Source organism: Sphaeramia orbicularis, chromosome 14 (genome assembly GCF_902148855.1).
Source record: "Sphaeramia orbicularis chromosome 14, fSphaOr1.1, whole genome shotgun sequence".
Classification (NCBI taxonomy): Eukaryota; Metazoa; Chordata; class Actinopteri; order Kurtiformes; family Apogonidae; genus Sphaeramia; species Sphaeramia orbicularis.
In genome coordinates, this window is record NC_043970.1 from 22,811,961 (window position 1) to 22,830,051 (window position 18,091).

Below are 18,091 nucleotides of genomic sequence, written 5' to 3' on the forward strand. Positions count from 1 at the left end.
TGTAAAATAACATGAAAAAACTGTAACTGTGATAACCATAAAATTTCCATTTTTTAAATGATTTTTTTTTTTGTTTTTTCACAAACAAATACAGATAAAATACATTTGCAAATGTATTATAATTTCACAAATATTTATTTTCTATTTATGAGATTAAACTGTTAATTTAAAGCTTAATACTGTAAAAAAAATAAAAATAAAACAAGATAAAATTACTGACAATTAACCATAAAAGAAGTATTTGTTCTGTAAGTTTAAGGAGATTTGTTTGTTAATTGATAAATATTTTGTGTAATTACAGGAGGTTTCACAACAAAAATGTTGAATAATTGTGTTTTTGTGAATGTATAACATGTAAGCCCTATTATTTGTTTTATAACAATGTTCGTTAATATTTATAGGTAATTTGATTGTTTTAATACATGTAAATATTCTTTAATAAACATTAAAAAGTCAAAAAAATATGCAAAATCTCATGTAAAGTTAGGGCAAAAAACTGTATTTTAATTATGGAAAATTACCATATTTTTATGAGATGGCTATTTTCTGTTATTTAACAGTATTTTTTTGGCACCCCAGCTGCCGGAAATATTACAGTTTTTTTTACAGTGCAGAGAAAAAATATTTTTGAACTGCCACAAAAGTAGCACTGGGTCTTTATGGGTTAAAATAATAGATAATGAGAAACAAATGGAAAACTTTAAACACATTTTAAGTATTCATTTGAGGTAATAAAAGTTCCATTCTTTTTAAGACCCCACTAAGTTTCTATTAATTCAAGCATAACAGGTGAAAATAATTGATATGTAAAAAAAAAAAAAAAAAGCATTATGACATATTTTCAACATAACAGATTATAAATGTAGGGTCTGCTAGCATCTGACAAATTTGTCCAAAACATATCTAAAGAGGCAAAGTATGGGTTCACAATTATTGTATGAGCACATGCAATTATATAATCACAAAGGGCTGCAAATTTAAAGATTCAATGAATAAATAAATAAAATAAACACCCTCTTGTATGATGATAGTTTAGAGTCAGTGACACTGAATAGATGAACTGTGCAAAACACTTAAGTCACCTTTTTTTAACCCATAAAGACCCAGTGCTACTTCTGTGTCAGTTCCCAAATAAAGTTTTCCCTATATTTAATATTTCTTAAGTAATTTATTACCATTTATTATAGAATTGTCCTCTGGATTTTGTGTTTTTTGAGTGATAATCAGGTATTTTCCTACAATTCATTCACTGATAATGTAGGTGTTCATTAAAGCTCAGTGTAAATTCAAAGGTTATTTTATCAAAACAGAGAAAACTGAAGAAAAACTGTCTTTTTCTTTAAAATCTGTCATTAACTGAACATGAACCAAGTGTGTCCATCCACTGTCATTGAGCCAACTCCATGGGTTTTACTGGTGGATCAGTGCTGTAGAACAGGGGTCTCAAACATGCGGCCTGCCAAAGGTTCCAATATGGCCCATGGGATGAATTTGCAAAATTCCATGGTCAAGGCTGTTGAATTTTAATTTAGAGTTCAGCTTTATTCAGTTATTTTAGTTCAGGTTCCACATACACACCAATATGATCTACAGTAAAACAATAGCATAAAAACCTACAAAAAATAATGACTCCATATTTTCTTTGATGTGAAAAAAATATTACATTATGCCTATAAATAATGACAACTTCAAATTTTTTGTCTTTGTTTTCGTGCAAAAAATAACATTAAATTATGAAGATATTTACATTTACAAACTATCCTGTAAGAATAAAAGGTGAATAACCTGAACAAATATGAGCAACCGAAAATGTGTCAAGAAAATTAAGCCCAGTTTTAACAATTTTCTGCCTGTTAGTAAGTGTTTAGTGTTTTTGTAGATCCGATCCATAAAGCACACATATAAATGATAAGTTGAGGCATAATACTGTTAAAATTGCGCTTCTTTTTCTTAAGAAATTTCAGTTTTTTCAGGTTATTCATAGGGGCTTTTTAGCACTAAAACATAAACTAAATTTTGGAGTTGTCATTATTTACATTTATGCATTTGGCAGATGCTTTTTTCCATAGCGACTTACAGGGGAAAACCAATCAAGTCAATCAATCAATCAAATTTTATTTATATAGCGCCAGACCACTACAAAAGTTATCTCATGACACTTTATATATAGTGTTGGTCAAAACCAGACTCTGAGCTAATTTACAGAAACCCAACAGAATCCTCCAGGAGCAAACACTTGTGACTGGTGACAGTGGAAGGATAAACTTCCCTTTAACAGCAGAAACCTGGAGCAGACCCAGATTTCTGGAGGATGGCCGTCTGCCTTGATCCGTTGGGGTTAAAGAGAGAGGGTAAAGGAGGAGAAAAAGAGAGAGCGATAGAGATAGAGACTGGGGGAGAGGGGGAGAAGGGGGGAAGTAGGGGGAGACACATAGATGCAGCTGAGGATAAGTAAGTGATGACGATGAAGGCAGGAGAGAGGCAGGACCACCGCAGCAGGTCCAGAGATAATCCTGGGAAAACCTTATTAATATATTTAAAATGGAATGTCTGACAGTGCTAGGACAGGAGGTGCTCTCGGAAGAGCTGAGTCTTCAGGAACTCCTTGAAGATAGGCAGGGAAGCCTCTGTTCTGGTAGTGCTTGGTAGAACGTTCCACCAACGTGGAACGACCCATGAAAAGAGCCTGGATTGTCTTGTACAAGGTTTGGGGACCAGGTTATTATGCTATTATTTTACTGGTCCGGCCCACTTGAGATCAAATCGGGCTGAATGTGGACCCTGAAAGAAAATGAGTTTGAGACCCCTGTTGTAGAAAATGACAGTGTTTCCACAGTAACTATGAAGAATCTGAAAGTCCAAATGGGTCATATCTGATGACCTTGAAAAGATGATAAACTGTATTTTACACCTATTATTTACATGGATTGATAGAATTAGTGGATCAACAGTTATTAGACATTTTACATCAGTAGATGCTTTTGGTCACCAGTGGCTGTTTGGGTCTTTATGGGTTAATGTATACATAAGTTTATGTATTGTTTGATGCTATGTCAAAATGAGTGCTCTTAGACTAGACTCCAGTCACAATATTGCTGTAAGATAATTGCAACATGATTTTTCTACCCAATTGTGTAGTTGTGGGTATATTATTCAGACCCACAACTACATATACTACTATGCTGTGGACATTCAGAGGTGATGGTCACATGTAAACACATCACAGTGTAAACAGATCTATGAGACTGAATAAAACACCTGAACGTAACTCTAACACAGGTGTCTTATTCAGCTGTAAATGAGTGTTACGTTTGTCACAGTGTAAATGTAATTTGGAGTCCGTTCCACCGTCATGCATCTTTCTTCACCTTCTCCTGCAAACACTTTCACACCTCAACTGCAGAAATGGATTTATTTCATGCACTCACCAAATGAACCGTTAAATACTTTTAGCTCCTTCAGCTCTCTCTCCCTTTCTCTCTCTCTTTCTGTTCATGGACAAACTGAACCCAGTCCAACAATAAAACACTGGTCGTATTGCTTTGTATACATAAATCTGAACACAATGTACTGGGAGGAGTGTTTACATAGTTAAAGGAAAGAGGAGCAATTACTTATTCTGAGGGGGAAAAGATGCAGTAATCAATGTTAAACAAAAAGCTCTATGTAAGCACTAGTAGGGTTTTTTTCTGCATATGTCAGCCAGAATGTTTGCCCTGAGCTGCATAAATCAGTCAGAAAAATATTTTTTTCTTCAAGTTATACAGTAGATAAAAAAACAAGAAAAATAAGCATTACTGCATGGCAACTGAGGTAGAAACTTACTTCTTCTGCTTCTTCTTCTTCTTCTTTGTATCGATTGAAGGCTTTAATTCCAAATGTTTGTTTTGCCTTTGCCTGCTTAATTAACAAAAGACAAAATAAAATAAAAGGTCCATCCAATTTTGAAAAAAAACAACAGATTTTTGGACGAAATCAGACCAGACATAAACATCTGAGAGGTAGCTCCACTGGAATCAAACACTCAAACTGATTGGGCTGATGATAAATTACAAGTAAAGGAAGGTGGTAGTAAATAAAAGTGAAGGGGGGAAGGGATGAGGATGACTACAGCGCTATTATGAGCACTTTATTTTCAATTAAGGCCTCTTGCGTCTACTGTAAGCTCACTTTCTGACAGTTTTGATGATGCAGGGACTTCTGGACTGGAAATTGATTCGTTAGCAAACGTCGGCAACTTTGCTCATTTAGGGGAAGATGCACTTTCGACATGATGGAGAAAACAACAGAAAAATACCATTTTTACAACAGCATGTCATAAAATGTCATAGAACCCCATTAGTTTTATGTTAATTTCTTATAAATATTTATGGTTTTACGTTTTACGTTCATATTTTTTGTTTAGCTATTTGATGAAATGATGAAATTCTTTATTCAGTCATCACATAATAGTACAACCAGTGTCAACAACACTTTTACATTACAAACATTACCAACAGGTTAATGACTGAAAAGGCACAGGCAGAAGCAGAATGCTTATATTAATGCGTGTCCTACAGAACAAAATCAGCTACCCAGCATCCAATATCGGAAAAAGAAAAAAAAAAAACAATGCATACAACCAAACACACAAGCAAAACATAAAAAGGTGAAAACAAACCAGAAAAATAGAAAACTTAACCCACCAAATTAATGATAATTTAATGTAGAATTAAAAATAAATTATTTACCTATCACTTATCAGAGCTTAACAATTGTATCCTTCAAAAACTGCCTTACATACCATTGTTTTAAATATCAAAAATGGGCTACACATTCTTAAATCCATGCTGGCCTCATTCCATAGTTTAACTCCCAACAACAGATATACATCTTTTTAATTTCATTTGTTTTTCATCATTAGGGTTTTTTTTTCTAACTTCATTTAACTGTGAATTCTGTAGTGGGTACGTCATGTTTTGTTCTTTAATTGTTAAAACAAAAACAAAAAAATAAATACTTAGCTATAAAACTTGTTTCTGTGAAGGTCTTATCTGATCTTAAATGTCATTTTATATTGTCCAATAATCCACCAGCATATTAAAATCTGGTTTTGCATGATTTGTTGAAAGAAAACACGATAAAATAATAAGCAACTACAAAACATATAATGCATACTATGTGACGCAATTTTACGAGAACTTTTCATGAATTTGATCTAAATCTGTTTACATTTGCATCACCCATTACAAGCTTTGCTGTCCAGGTTTTTGAGTAGAAATAAATAATTCTGTTTTATAAATGACACTTGAGTGATATCACATCCTTCCCAGCATATCTCTGCCTGACATTGACCTGATCCGAGGCCAGAATCATCTAGAATGACTGAAAACACCCGAGTGTGTGCATTAGAAGGACAGTGAAATATGTGAGAAGCTCCAGTGCACTGTTACACCTCTAATGGCTTTGCCAAGGAATCCACTTTACACTTTAATCTAATACCTAAAAGCTTTTAAACTGTGGGAGGAAGTCAACATAACTAAGAGGGTGTTAAGAAAGGAAGAGTGAGAGAAGAAAATTACAGGTCTGGATGAAACGTGTGCATTGATGTGATGAATGAAGGGAAGTACATACATGTAAGAATGTTTTAATAATGTAAAATTCTGCAGTAATGAATTCCATTTCATACCAAAAGAAGACAAAATTTGAAGCTAATGGTACATTTTATGATTACCTTTTATTGACAACAAGCTGAGTCAGGTCTTTATTATCCAGAAATGAATGAAAAAGACACAATGGAAAAATATTAAGATGTATTTTGGTACATTAACTGCCTTACAATTACACAAACCTCTAGAATACGAGCCAGTGTCCCAGTTTGACAACTGATTTTTTTTTAATTCCTTTACTAACCTCTTCAGAAAAATATGTGAACTGTATTCTTAGTGTTGATTTCTATGGCCTGAAGAACTCTTTAAAAGAAAAATCTACGTACAAGATGCATTTATGTTTTCAAACTGTTTAAAATTGTTCTTCAATAGAAAACTTCACAATCATACTGATCACAGGATGGCTTTTTGTTAATCTTTTCTCCATCTCATTACAAAGCAAGTGAGTAATCTTTACCTTATTGTGAAGCTCCTTTAATTAAAGGTTTTTACATCTATTCATTAATGGCTCTTCATACATGGTTAATGTTGAAAAAAAAAAAAGACAAAATCCAGAATCCCCAAAAGGTTAAGAAGATAAGCTGACTGTGCTTTACTGTGGAATGAATAAAGACATTAGTTCTGTTTGCATCAGGTTTTAGAAGTTAACACCCTTTAAAAAAATTGTAGAAAACATCATTTGGAATGCAGCTTAAATTATCTCTCAGAGGAATTAATGGAATTGTGATGCATAAGCAGCAACTAAATTTGAGAAGTAGCCTTGCTGGTGAAGTATGTCCTTTAACGGTCGGCATCATTAACTCCTCTGGTCTTATCGTAACATCGCGGTATCACCCAGTTGTCAGTGAGGTAAACTACAGATGTGGAAACTGCAGATGGATCAAAACAATTTGATCATGCTCTCCCTGGACTTCCCGACTCCAACCCATTTCACTGAAATGACAGATAAAAAAAAAAAAAAAATGTGAGAGGCAGATTTTGGCAAAGCTATTAAGAGTTTGGCTGCAGCTTGTGCTTTAATGTAAAGTGTCTCTTTACAAACCTGGCACTTGCAGGAAGTCCTCAATGAAGCGAATGTAATTTTGTGCCTGAGACGGCAGCTCGTCAAAGCTGCGAGCCGCCTCAGTGCTGCACTGCCAACCAGGCAACGTCTTGTACTCAACTGTCACCCGCGTCAAAACATCCATATTTGCTGCAAAAATTAAAGTAGGAATAATTTATTTACATGTTTTGTTCTGTTTTATAAAAGATAATGCAACAAATTAAACTAGTAGAGGGCATTAGATCCAGATATTTCTGACAGGACACTCATGTTCTTAGTGGTGTAATCTGTGATCTGAGTGGCATGACACTGTTTTTGGTATTTCAGTCTCATTTTATTGGCTTATGGTTAGAATGGGCAATATACTGAATTAAATTGGTTAATCAAAGTTTTGATTCATGATAATCACAAAAAAGTGCTGATGTCACACAATGACATAGATTCCTACTTCTTCCTGAGACATTTTTTACTAACCAAACTAGAAAATACAACCCCTTTACTGTAATGTAATCACTATGAATATATTAGCAGTGGTGATGCAATTTAACAATATTGTAATTCTTTTATAAAAAAAATAATGCACAATAACACCTTCTCAAATACTACCTTTAGTGTTGCTATTCAATGATACACCTCACAGATATATATTTTTTAAACCATTTCTATTGTTTGTGTACAGTGTATTTGTTCACATACTGAAAAAAGTTAAACATTCTGAATTGTCTATCACACTTGGAGAGGAAAAAAAAACAAGATACATTTTTTTGGCCATATTACTGCTTACATCTACTCATTGTGTTCATAAATGGACAGTCACGGTTTACTGTTTATAGGCTACCACTTCTCAACATCAGAATTTGGTGGAATTTTTGTGGGTTTGGACACAGGCCTAAAGTGAACCACTATGACCTACACACACCACTACATTAAGAACCATCATTTATCACTGAAAGAAAGACTCAGGATTATTTGATAGACCATCACAGTGGAAACGCGTTACCGTGGTTCATCACAGCGAACACGGAGAAGTCTGTGGTGTTTCTGGACATGTTTAACACAAGACTTTTAAGTGGCATATGGAAATGTATATTTACAAATCAAATGAAGATGACAGATAAAACGTTATGTATCTTTTCTTCGCACTGTCTGCAGTGAAAAACAAGTAAATGCAGAATTCACTGCCTTCTCCTTTCATGTAGCAGTGAAGTATCAGGTCTTACTGAGTCTGAAACGTTGGATCTTATTTCCCATTAAATTATTTTTCTGTACTTGGCACACGATCGACAGATCAATGAAAGAGCAGAGAGAGAATGACCTACCGGGAAAACTTGGTAGAGGATGTCCATCAACCTCATAGGCCACACCCACTTTGATCTCAGGCAATGTGTCCAAAATGTCAAGTTTTGTCAGAGCAATGCTGCAAAAGGAAGAAATCCCTCTGGTCAGTTTCATAAACCAATGCACAAACCCATCTATTTACACCAGATAATACTGTGAAATAGTGGGATGTTACTCACGCAGAGAAGCCATTGACCATGTGGGCGTATCTGACCAAAATCAGGTCTAACCAACCACAACGCCTCCTCCTGCCGGTCGTCACACCAAATTCTCTCCCTCTGGATTGTAACAGATCCCCAGTCTCCTAAAATACAAAGAGCAAGAGCACCTGCTGTTAGTTTTACAAAAGTGACATTAAGTCAAAAAGCCTGAGCATAAAACTTTGTATCTTGAGACAAAAAGTGAACTGTGCACTTGTTTTTCAAGTAGAATGTGTATTACACACACACACACACAGATCTTAGCTGGTCACACTCTGCAACACAACCACAGAATATACAATTAGTGGATGGCAAACACATGATGTCGCCCTTTTTTGGAGCTAGAAGTGACCATATTTGGACAAAAAGAGTGGAGCTGTGGTAGAGGTCAAAGCCATCTGCCAGGGGTCATGGATGATTTAACACTAAATACTAGCTTACTCACTCAGTAAAAGAGGAAACTTCATCAGACACTGCATATTAAAGTCATTTTATAGTCTTATTACTGGAACCCATTAACCATAACTACAGTGAAGCCATTTATCAGGGTAAAGAGTGTCTTATTAACACGACACTACAGGCGTGAGATCTTAATAAATAAAATAAAACTATTTAATAATAGAGGAACATTTTAGAAATATCACTTATCAGATGTTCCAAATCAAACTAATGAAGCCAGTGTAACTCCTGCAATAAAATTATGGACTTAGAACTTTTTTTGTTCTTTTAGTGCATTGTGTCTATGTGACCCCTGGGCTTTTTGAAATCAAACTCAGTGGCCAACTGTGGTATTACAACTTCACCAAATTTCCACACTGGCTTTGTTTTGGAGTAGAGGTCCTTAACCCTTGACCACATCTAATGCTTCAAATGCAGGACACTCACAGGAGAATGATAAATTTCAGATAACTGATCTGCTGTTATGACTAACTGAACCATTTCAGCATTTACTGAGTGTACTGGATTTATTAGACACCAACTAGAACTTTCAACACTAATACTACTCCCAGAGAATGAATACAAAACATTTGCTTCCATTCTTTCTTCCTTAATTTCTCAAAACATTGAAGAAATTCTTGATCAGCCTAATAAATTCTGGGATCACTCACACAAAATGTTTAATCTGGACTAGAATGACATGCATTGTACTTTACTGTAATGAAACACCAGTCACATTTATCAGTTTGTTTAAAAAAAAACTGCTTAGAAGTCTAAGTTCTGATTACACTGTTCTGGTGGGATCAGGATAATGCTTAGTTTTTGATCAGGTATCTCAATCCAACACAAATGTTAAAAACTAAGACTGGAAGATAATATCCAATCCCATTACCTCTAAGTAAGTGAACCACAATAGTGATTAGTTTCAGTTTCATTAGTTTTATGAGAGTAGTTAGTAAATGACAGTTAATATATAGTTGTAAAATCCAACAACGAAATGTTATGTAGCTCCTAACTGTGACTATAGTGGTATTTTCATAGACAAAAGCACAGTATATACAATATTTCAATTACCACTGCCTTTAAACTAGAAGCATTTGAATCATATGAGTGGAGTGGACAGATATAACTCATTATAATGTGTTGGCTTCTTTACAAAAAGCAGCGGCTAACTGCCTCTGAGGTCCAAAGATGGATATGGTACTTCAATTACAACATACAGACTAGTCTCTGATGCATCTTTTTTTCTTATTCATTCTTTTTTTAAACAACCCTCTTTACTTACATTGTCCTGCTCTGTTGGGAAAGCTCCAACGCCCACTCGGGTGGTGTAAGCTTTGACCACTCCATATACTCGACCGACGTGTGATGGAGGAACGCCAAGACCGGTGCACACTCCTCCCACGGTGCAGTTTGAAGACGTGACGAAAGGATACGTCCCTGATCAAAGAAACGTCTGTTATCCTGAGGAGGTGAAAACACTCATCCTTCTTCATGATTAATTCTACAAACCCCTTGTTACTTACCGAAGTCAATATCCAGCAGAGCGGCATTGGCTCCCTCCACCAGGATTCTCTTACTGGGTCCAGTAAGAGCTTTGTGCATGAAATACACACCGTCGGTCACCAGAGGACGCAGCTTCTCAGCGTAGATCTGAGGAAACAGAGATATGACATGATGTAATTTGCAACTTAAATGTGTCAAAGAACATCTGTTACCCAGAATAGTACAAAAAATGTAAAGAAGTTAAGAATTAAAAACAAATACATGTTGGAAAAGAAACACTTATTGTGAATCACAGGACACAGAAGTTATACATAGATATGAAACCAATACAAGTATCCAGATTAGTGTAGGGTAAAGTAATGATGTGAAGTCTGGCTGTCTGCATTAGAGTGATGCAATGCTCTATTAGAAAATATCAACTATCAAACATGGAGAGAGTCAGATAAAATAAAAGCAAAACCATATACTATACGTTTGTGAATTTGTAAATTCTGGCTTCACATGATCAGCCATCCTCACCTTCAGCTGCTGGAGTTCAGCCTCAATGTCAACATTAAGGTTCCGATACATCATCTGGAAATGTGTTGCCAACATTCGAAACCTACAAACAGCAGGGTAAGATTGAAACCAGCTCTGCACCACAAATTAACAAGCATTTCACATTATAATGTAAAGCTTCATGGAGAGCTAAGTCTGTTGAAATTTAAGTGGGTCACTGAGTCAAATACTGTCACCTGCTGGTGAGAAAAGATACCTGCTTGGCTTCTGCAGATCTGAAGGTGTACATAAAGATGTTTGGTTATTACCCTGCCCCCCAAATGGGAGGCAAGGGGTATAATTTTTGGTTTGGTTTGTTTGTTTCTTTGCTTCTTTGTCTGTTAATATTCTAGCAGCAAAACTATTGGTTGAGTTCATACCAAGTTTGGTTTATAGATTGCCAGTGACCCAGAATAGATGTCATTACATTTTGGGAACAGTAGGTCAAAGTTCATTTTTTTATGAATTTTTAAATCCTTCCTCCCATTACTTATAATGGGTGAAATTTCAGCTGTCTATTAAAACACTTTCAATTTACTTCAAACTTGGCACATATATAGAAACAATTGATACGCTGACATCAGCACACGCATGGACATGATGACAGCAGCTGGATCAATGCCAAAATAAGGTACAATACGTGTGAGGGGTGGGGTTTGTTGTGCCTGGCACTACTTGTTACATTAAGGGGAACGTAATAATGGAAACAACTGCAATTCAGAAGGCAGGGTTTTCTGTATTATTATACATATAAGACTAAGTATTTTTGTGTAACATCTGAGATATAGAGAGAGGAAAACTATACTGAGCTTTGTGTTTACTGGATAGAAAGGATACCATGCTAGACAACATGGACAGTACAAATATGAATATTTCATTAAAAGGTGAGAGTACCAGTGCAAATCGGGTATGATACAGAAAGTAATGCATCATGGGCCATTTGTAGTAATAACTTGGGATTCTTGTTTAACACAGATAGTAAGAATAACAGAACTAGTAGCAACACTTCAACACATTCTGCACAGACTATGAATGTACTGTGACTCTTGAAATATTAATTTGTAACACCAAGTTCTAACTTTCTCATCTACAGTCCCTCACATCCCATCATGTTGGGACCGCTGATTGTATGGTAACATGCAAAAGACAATTTACAACTGAAGTAAAAAATGTGTGAAACTCACTTTTCCTCAAAAACCTTGAAATCTGAGACAAGGTCACAGATCCGCAGACCATTCCGGGCAGCTTTGGAGGAGTATGCAGGACCGATGCCTTTTTTAGTAGTTCCCAGACTGTAGCAGATAGACGAAGTTAGTAACCAAAATAAACAAACAAACCAGAGGGAAAACTCAAGGCTATCTTCAACCAGACTTACGTTACATGTCATTTACACCTCACACAAGTTGAGCTTTAATAGGGAAGTTCAATTATTCAAGACAGACTCACTTTTTCCCTTCTTGCTGCTCCCGCTGCTGCTCCTGGAGCCCATCCACAGCTTGATGGAAGTTGAACACTAGTGGCCAGAGAAAGCAGATAACACTTTCAATGAAGATGAAGTTCCATATTCACAGAAGACAATAAATACCCAGAAATACTACTTACCAATGTGTGCACGGTCAGAAATCTTTAATCTTTCCTCCCAACCTTGTAATCCTGCAGAAAATACAAAATATCAGCATATATCATTATTCTACACTGTCTGTTTATCTAGTATAACATCTGAGTCTGTTTGGAAACACAAGACACACTATAGAGAAAAAAGTATTTGAGTTGTTTCCTTCAGTTTCATTGGCATAAGTGTATAAAATCAAACCCTAAACCATGCAAATATCTGTGCCAGAATGGGTCAGTCTAATGAGCTTTCTGAACTGGGGTGTGGTATTGTAGTAGGATGCCACCACTGCAAGAAATCAGATCATGAAATGTCTTCCAAGGCATTCCACAATCAACTGTAAGTGGTATTAGTGCAGAGTGGAAGCATTTAGGAACCACAGCAACTGAGCCACGAAGCTACAGAGCAGGGACTCGATAAGATGAGGCGTATAGTATGTAGTCGCCAACGCTCTGTTGACTCAATCACTATAGATTTCCACGGCCAAGCTCCAGCTCCGTGCAAGCATTACATCACCGAGAAGTGGTGTAACACACGCCACTACTGGACTCTGGTGCAGTGGAAAAATGTTCCGTTGGGTGACAAATTACACTTCTCTATATGGATATCTGATGGACAAGTCTGGGTTTATTAAACACCAGTAGAACATTACCTGTCTGACTGCTTTGTGCAGACTGTAATGTTTGGTGGAGAAGGGATAAAGCTCTGGCGTGTATTTTCTGGGGTTGGCCTAGATGCCTTAGTTCCAGTCAAGCGGTGTTGGACAATTCTATGCTTCTACTTTGTGGGAACAGTTTGGGGAAAGCTCTCTTTTGTTTCAGCATGACTGCACCCCAGGGCACAAAGCGGCATTCATAGTTGAGATAGTTGATGACGTTGGTGTAGAAGAACTTGAGTGGCCTGCACAGAGCCCTGGACTCTAAACCAGGGGTGGGCAGTCCTGGTCCTTGAGGGCCGGTATCCTGCATGTTTTAGATGTTTCCCTCTTCCAGCACACCTGAAGGTCATTATCAGGCTTCTGCAGCGCTTGATGATAGGCTTATCATGTGAACCAGGTGTGTTGGAAGAGGGAAACATCTAAAACATGCAGGATACCAGCCCTCGAGGATCAGGATTGCCCACCCCTGCTCTAAACCATCCAACAAGAGGTTGTTAGCCAAGCCCTCTCACCAAAGTCTGACACCGTGAACACTCTTGTGGATGATCAGGTAAAAATTCCCACAGACACTCTCCAAAATCTTGCAGACAGCCTATCAAGAACGGGGGCCAACTCCTTATTAATGACTACATATCTCCAATAGGAAGTCATAAAAGATCCTGCAAGTGTGATGTTTATGGCCAAATTCTGTTGTCCATAAAGTTTAGTTATATTACCTCTACAGATAAAGGCGATAGGTGCTGTCTTTTGTGAATTGCGTCTGCCGAAGCATTAACTCTACCTTTGCCTTTCTCCAGGTTCTTCTTGGCCTCATCAAACAGACCTGGTAGGTGGATCACCACTCCGTTGCCTGTGACATAAAATAAATACATAAAAGTCCACCCTAAAGGAATCACCCTCAGTTTGTGTAAATGTATAAAACTACATTCTTCTGTATTGTTGTTCCTATTTGTGTCATTTATAAGTACAAATAAACACATAAACAAGGTCAGTTGCTGAAATACAAAAGATCATTGTGTCACTGGTACAACAGATAACAGCTGATAAAGCTATCTAAGGTGTTTTTGAAGTACACTCGTAAAACTTGATGATGGTCATTTACTGCAGCGTATATTGTTTTACGGTTTGATCAGCATAACAATCATCAGATTGACATTAATTCAAACATCTTCAATAATTGTTATTTCTCCACATCAGAATGTTAACAGGTTTTGGATACTTAGGTTTTATGATTTTTAGAACTTTAAGTTAATTGTTAGACTAAATTAAGAATGATTTCAGGACTGCAAGTAAGTATAAAGGTGAGAAGAACTTAGGCAGGGTTCCTACAGGGTTCTACAAGTTAATTAAACACTTTTTAAGACCTTTTTAAGACTACTTAGAACAGAGCTGAATGCCTATTTCACAGCCATACTGGCAAAAATTTGTGACTCCTAGAATTTAAGAAAATGTATTTGTTTACTCCAACAACTTGGTTCCCATTGTTCCGAGTCATTTCTCACCAAAAGCAGCAAAATTAGCCATAATTGGTTCCTAATTTCAATATAAATTGTCAGGTTGGAACGGGTGGAACTGAATAGACTAACGTTACTTTCCTTGCAGCATGAACACATGTAAACACAATACAGTGAACTACTTTATGACAACATAACTTAAGACCAACCCTATCAAATGTAATACCTTTTAACCTCCTGAGACCCAGGAAATGTCAGCAAAGTACAAGCTTTTTTTGTTTTTTATTAAATAAGTGCCTATATTAGAAACATCATGATCCAACAGTTTTTTCAGATGCAGTTTTTAAATTTTTTATGGACTTTTATTAAAGACTTTTTTTAAGGAACCCTGTTAGGGGATGAGATTTACACAGGAATTAAAATGAGGCAGATTAACTTCTGCTTTATCAGTGGATAAGTGCAAGTATTAAGTAAAAAAGTTAATATTAGAAAAGAATTACCGATTTGAACATTTCTAAGATCAGAAATGTAGACAGAGTGACAAAAACAATTTAACATTGGGGTAGGTAAAATATTTGTAGATATTAAGAAATCAGAAATTCTACTTTGAGACTTTTAGTGTTTTATAATGCCTGATATTTATGAATGCATAAAACTGGCATCTTTGCTTTGTGGTAAGAGAGATAGGAATTATCATCCCGACAACTGATAAAAAAAGAAAAAAACAATAAAACAGGTCCAACAGCTACATCTCTATTTCAAATGTAAATACACACCGATGAAGGACACTGCCTTTTTGTTGAGCACTCCACTGGGCAGCAGGTGGAAGTCGTACTCCACTGAGTCCACAACCACAGTGTGACCTGCATTGTTTCCTCCCTGTAAACAGTTCAAACATTTGACATGCTGGAGGGCAGTTTCATCTAAAACACATCACTGAGTCAATAACAAGGAAGATCAACACTGGGGTCTGCCAAAAACACGCACTTGTGCAACATCCAACTACATGCACCTTTCAACAAAAACAGACAAATATTCCAAAGGTTGATAAATAGGAGTTTCCTGTTTTGGTCTGAAGCACAACAAATAGTTTAAATAAGTACATCAGGGTGTTCCCTTCTCTTTTAAGACCAAGACGTCGCACTAAAGCTGACTGAAGAGATTTCTCTACCATAATATGGAATATTAATGGAATAACTATTTTTATAGCCCTTTATTAAGTACAACCTTATAATTCAGTGTATTTGCTTGACAGTGCATTTAATAGATACATAACAGGTATAAATCGAATACATGACGGTTCATGGATTTTGACATCATCTATTTTTATGTGTCTGCTATCAGCAAAATTGGATTTGCATAATGTTTTAAGCAAATGCGATTATATTTTAGGTACAGAATTATAAGAAAAAATGCACAACAGCTAAAAGACTAGCACATCAATAGAAGTCCCTGCAAAGTGATGCAAGCAGATTCAGATTATGTAATATACGACATGTTAATACATATGTGTATAATACACGAATTAAAGGTTTTGTTCAGATTTGTACCTTGTTATGGTGAGTGCATGATGCTGTTGCACATGTGGAAGAAGATGCAGCTAAAAATTAGACTAAGTGTAAAAACATCTGCTGTGCACTTTCCTATGAATGGATTATTTACAGTAACAGCAGTGATGCGTTTTTCGATAGCTCTATTATTAAGTCGATTCAAGACGGTTATTTTGTGGATATAGTCTCTCAAATTCAGTGCTGATTGCTGTAAAATAAGTAAGAGGCCCATGTTTGCTGACTTTGAGCTGTTTGAGTGAGAGGAGGAAGAGGAACATCTGGGTAACAATGGGAGGCAGATGTGTTACATAACGTTAGAGGGTTCTGATGAGCCCAGTATGCGGAGGTCATATGCTGCGTTCAGGACACATGCTGGCAGGTCGCACACAGATTAAACACTACTCGTTAGCGAGTCGTGTTAGCTCTTCCTCATCCGGAGGACACACAAGGTTGTTGACATTGGATCCGGGTCATGATTATTTAACGGAAATCACACGGTAAAGACTTTCCCCACAGTCAGTGTCCAAAAAATATCATGTTTTAACAGAAGTGTAGTTCGGTACCTGGCACCTGCACACAATGTCCGCATCCATCGCGAGCAAATCGACGACCTTCCCTTTGCCTTCGTCGCCCCACTGTGCCCCCAGAACAACGGTCACTTTGTTGTGCGGCTCCTTCGGGGTTCGGAGAGGAGAGTCCTGGGCCGCACCGAACCGCTGCCGTTTGGAGACCGGCGCCCCGTCCCCGGTATCCCGTCCGTTCCCGTTAGCCATGGTGCCGTCCGATGCCATGCTGCCTATCCGCAACCGGAATATCGTTTTAGCGGGTATTTCTGCGTCACCGGCAGGAAGGAAGACGCCATTTCAGCTCGGCTGCCATTGGTGGAAACGTAAGGGTTAGCATGAGGCTAATTAGCTACAGCTTTAGTCACGTGTGTCCACGTGAGCCAATGGTGTCAGGTCTCCAACGAACGAACAGTCTGCTCATTTGTTTTTAGGAGTTTTGTGTCGGTCAAGAATGTCAGTAGATATTTTGACCACACAAAATCTAAATTATTATTTCTAATCGATCTTTTTTTATTTTATTTTATTAGGTAAATGTAGTATTCATATATATAAAATTTGTAAAAAAGTTCCAATTTTTACACTTTTCATGCGTGAATCCAAAATGTATTTTAACTCATTATACCTCATAAAGTCAAAAAAGCAGCAAAATCCATATAGTACCAAATAATACCAATAATACCATGATGTTTTTAAACGTAATGATTATACCTCCTTTCAATAATTGTGCTGTTTTTTATTATTTCTAATCAATCTTTTTTTTTTTTTTTTTTTTATTAGGTAAATGTAGTATTCATATATATACATTTTGAAAAAAAGTTCCAATTTTTAGAATTTTCGTGTGTGAATCCAAAATGTATTTTAACTCATTATACCTAATAAACTCAAAAAAGCAGCAAAATCCATATAGTACCAAATAATACCAATAATACCATGACGTTTTTAAATGTAATGATTATACCTCCTTTCAATAATTGTGCTGTTTTTTATTATTTCTAATCATTTTTTATTATTAGGTAAATGTAGCATTCATATGTATAAATTTTGAAAAAGGTTCTAATTTTTATAATTTTCATGTGTGAATCCAAAATGTATTTTAACTCATTATAATAAACTCAAAAAAGCAGCAAAATCCATATAGTAGCAAATAATACCAATAACACCATGACGTTTTTAAATGTAATGATTGTGCCCCCTTTCAATAATAGTGCTGTCTTTTATATATATATATATATATATATATATATATATATATATATATATATATATATATATATATTTTTTTTTTTTTTTTTTTTTTTTTTTAATCTGTTGCATGTAATGTTTGATTACATTGTTGTGGCACTTGAATACAGTTTGTTTAAAAACGGTTGTTTTTGTGTCGGTTTCTTACCACCAATAAGAGAATTAGTGACATGTTTGATGAATTTCTTGTTCAATTTTTTGTTTTGATGATATGAAGCGGTAAAAAGTTATAAAAGTGTCTGGCAGACTGTAAAACTGTCGGAAATGGGCATCATGTGTTGTAACACCTGAAGCTGCCAC

The 18,091-nt window shown here is 36.1% G+C and overlaps 1 protein-coding gene across 1 annotated transcript; it reads right to left on the bottom strand.

Moving 5' to 3' along the window:
- Window positions 1–5,697: 5,697 nt before the first annotated feature.
- adssl (adenylosuccinate synthase, like) lies at window positions 5,698–16,873 on the bottom strand. Its single transcript, XM_030154499.1, has 13 exons — window positions 16,547–16,873; window positions 15,210–15,312; window positions 13,761–13,829; window positions 12,312–12,362; window positions 12,156–12,222; window positions 11,894–12,001; window positions 10,692–10,773; window positions 10,193–10,319; window positions 9,952–10,106; window positions 8,208–8,332; window positions 8,010–8,107; window positions 6,691–6,840; window positions 5,698–6,581 (listed from the first exon to the last, which is right to left on the bottom strand). Exons 1-13 carry the CDS (start codon window positions 16,772–16,774, stop codon window positions 6,529–6,531), a joined length of 1,416 nt encoding a protein of 471 aa, XP_030010359.1. The 5' UTR covers window positions 16,775–16,873; the 3' UTR covers window positions 5,698–6,528.
- Window positions 16,874–18,091: the final 1,218 nt, after the last annotated feature.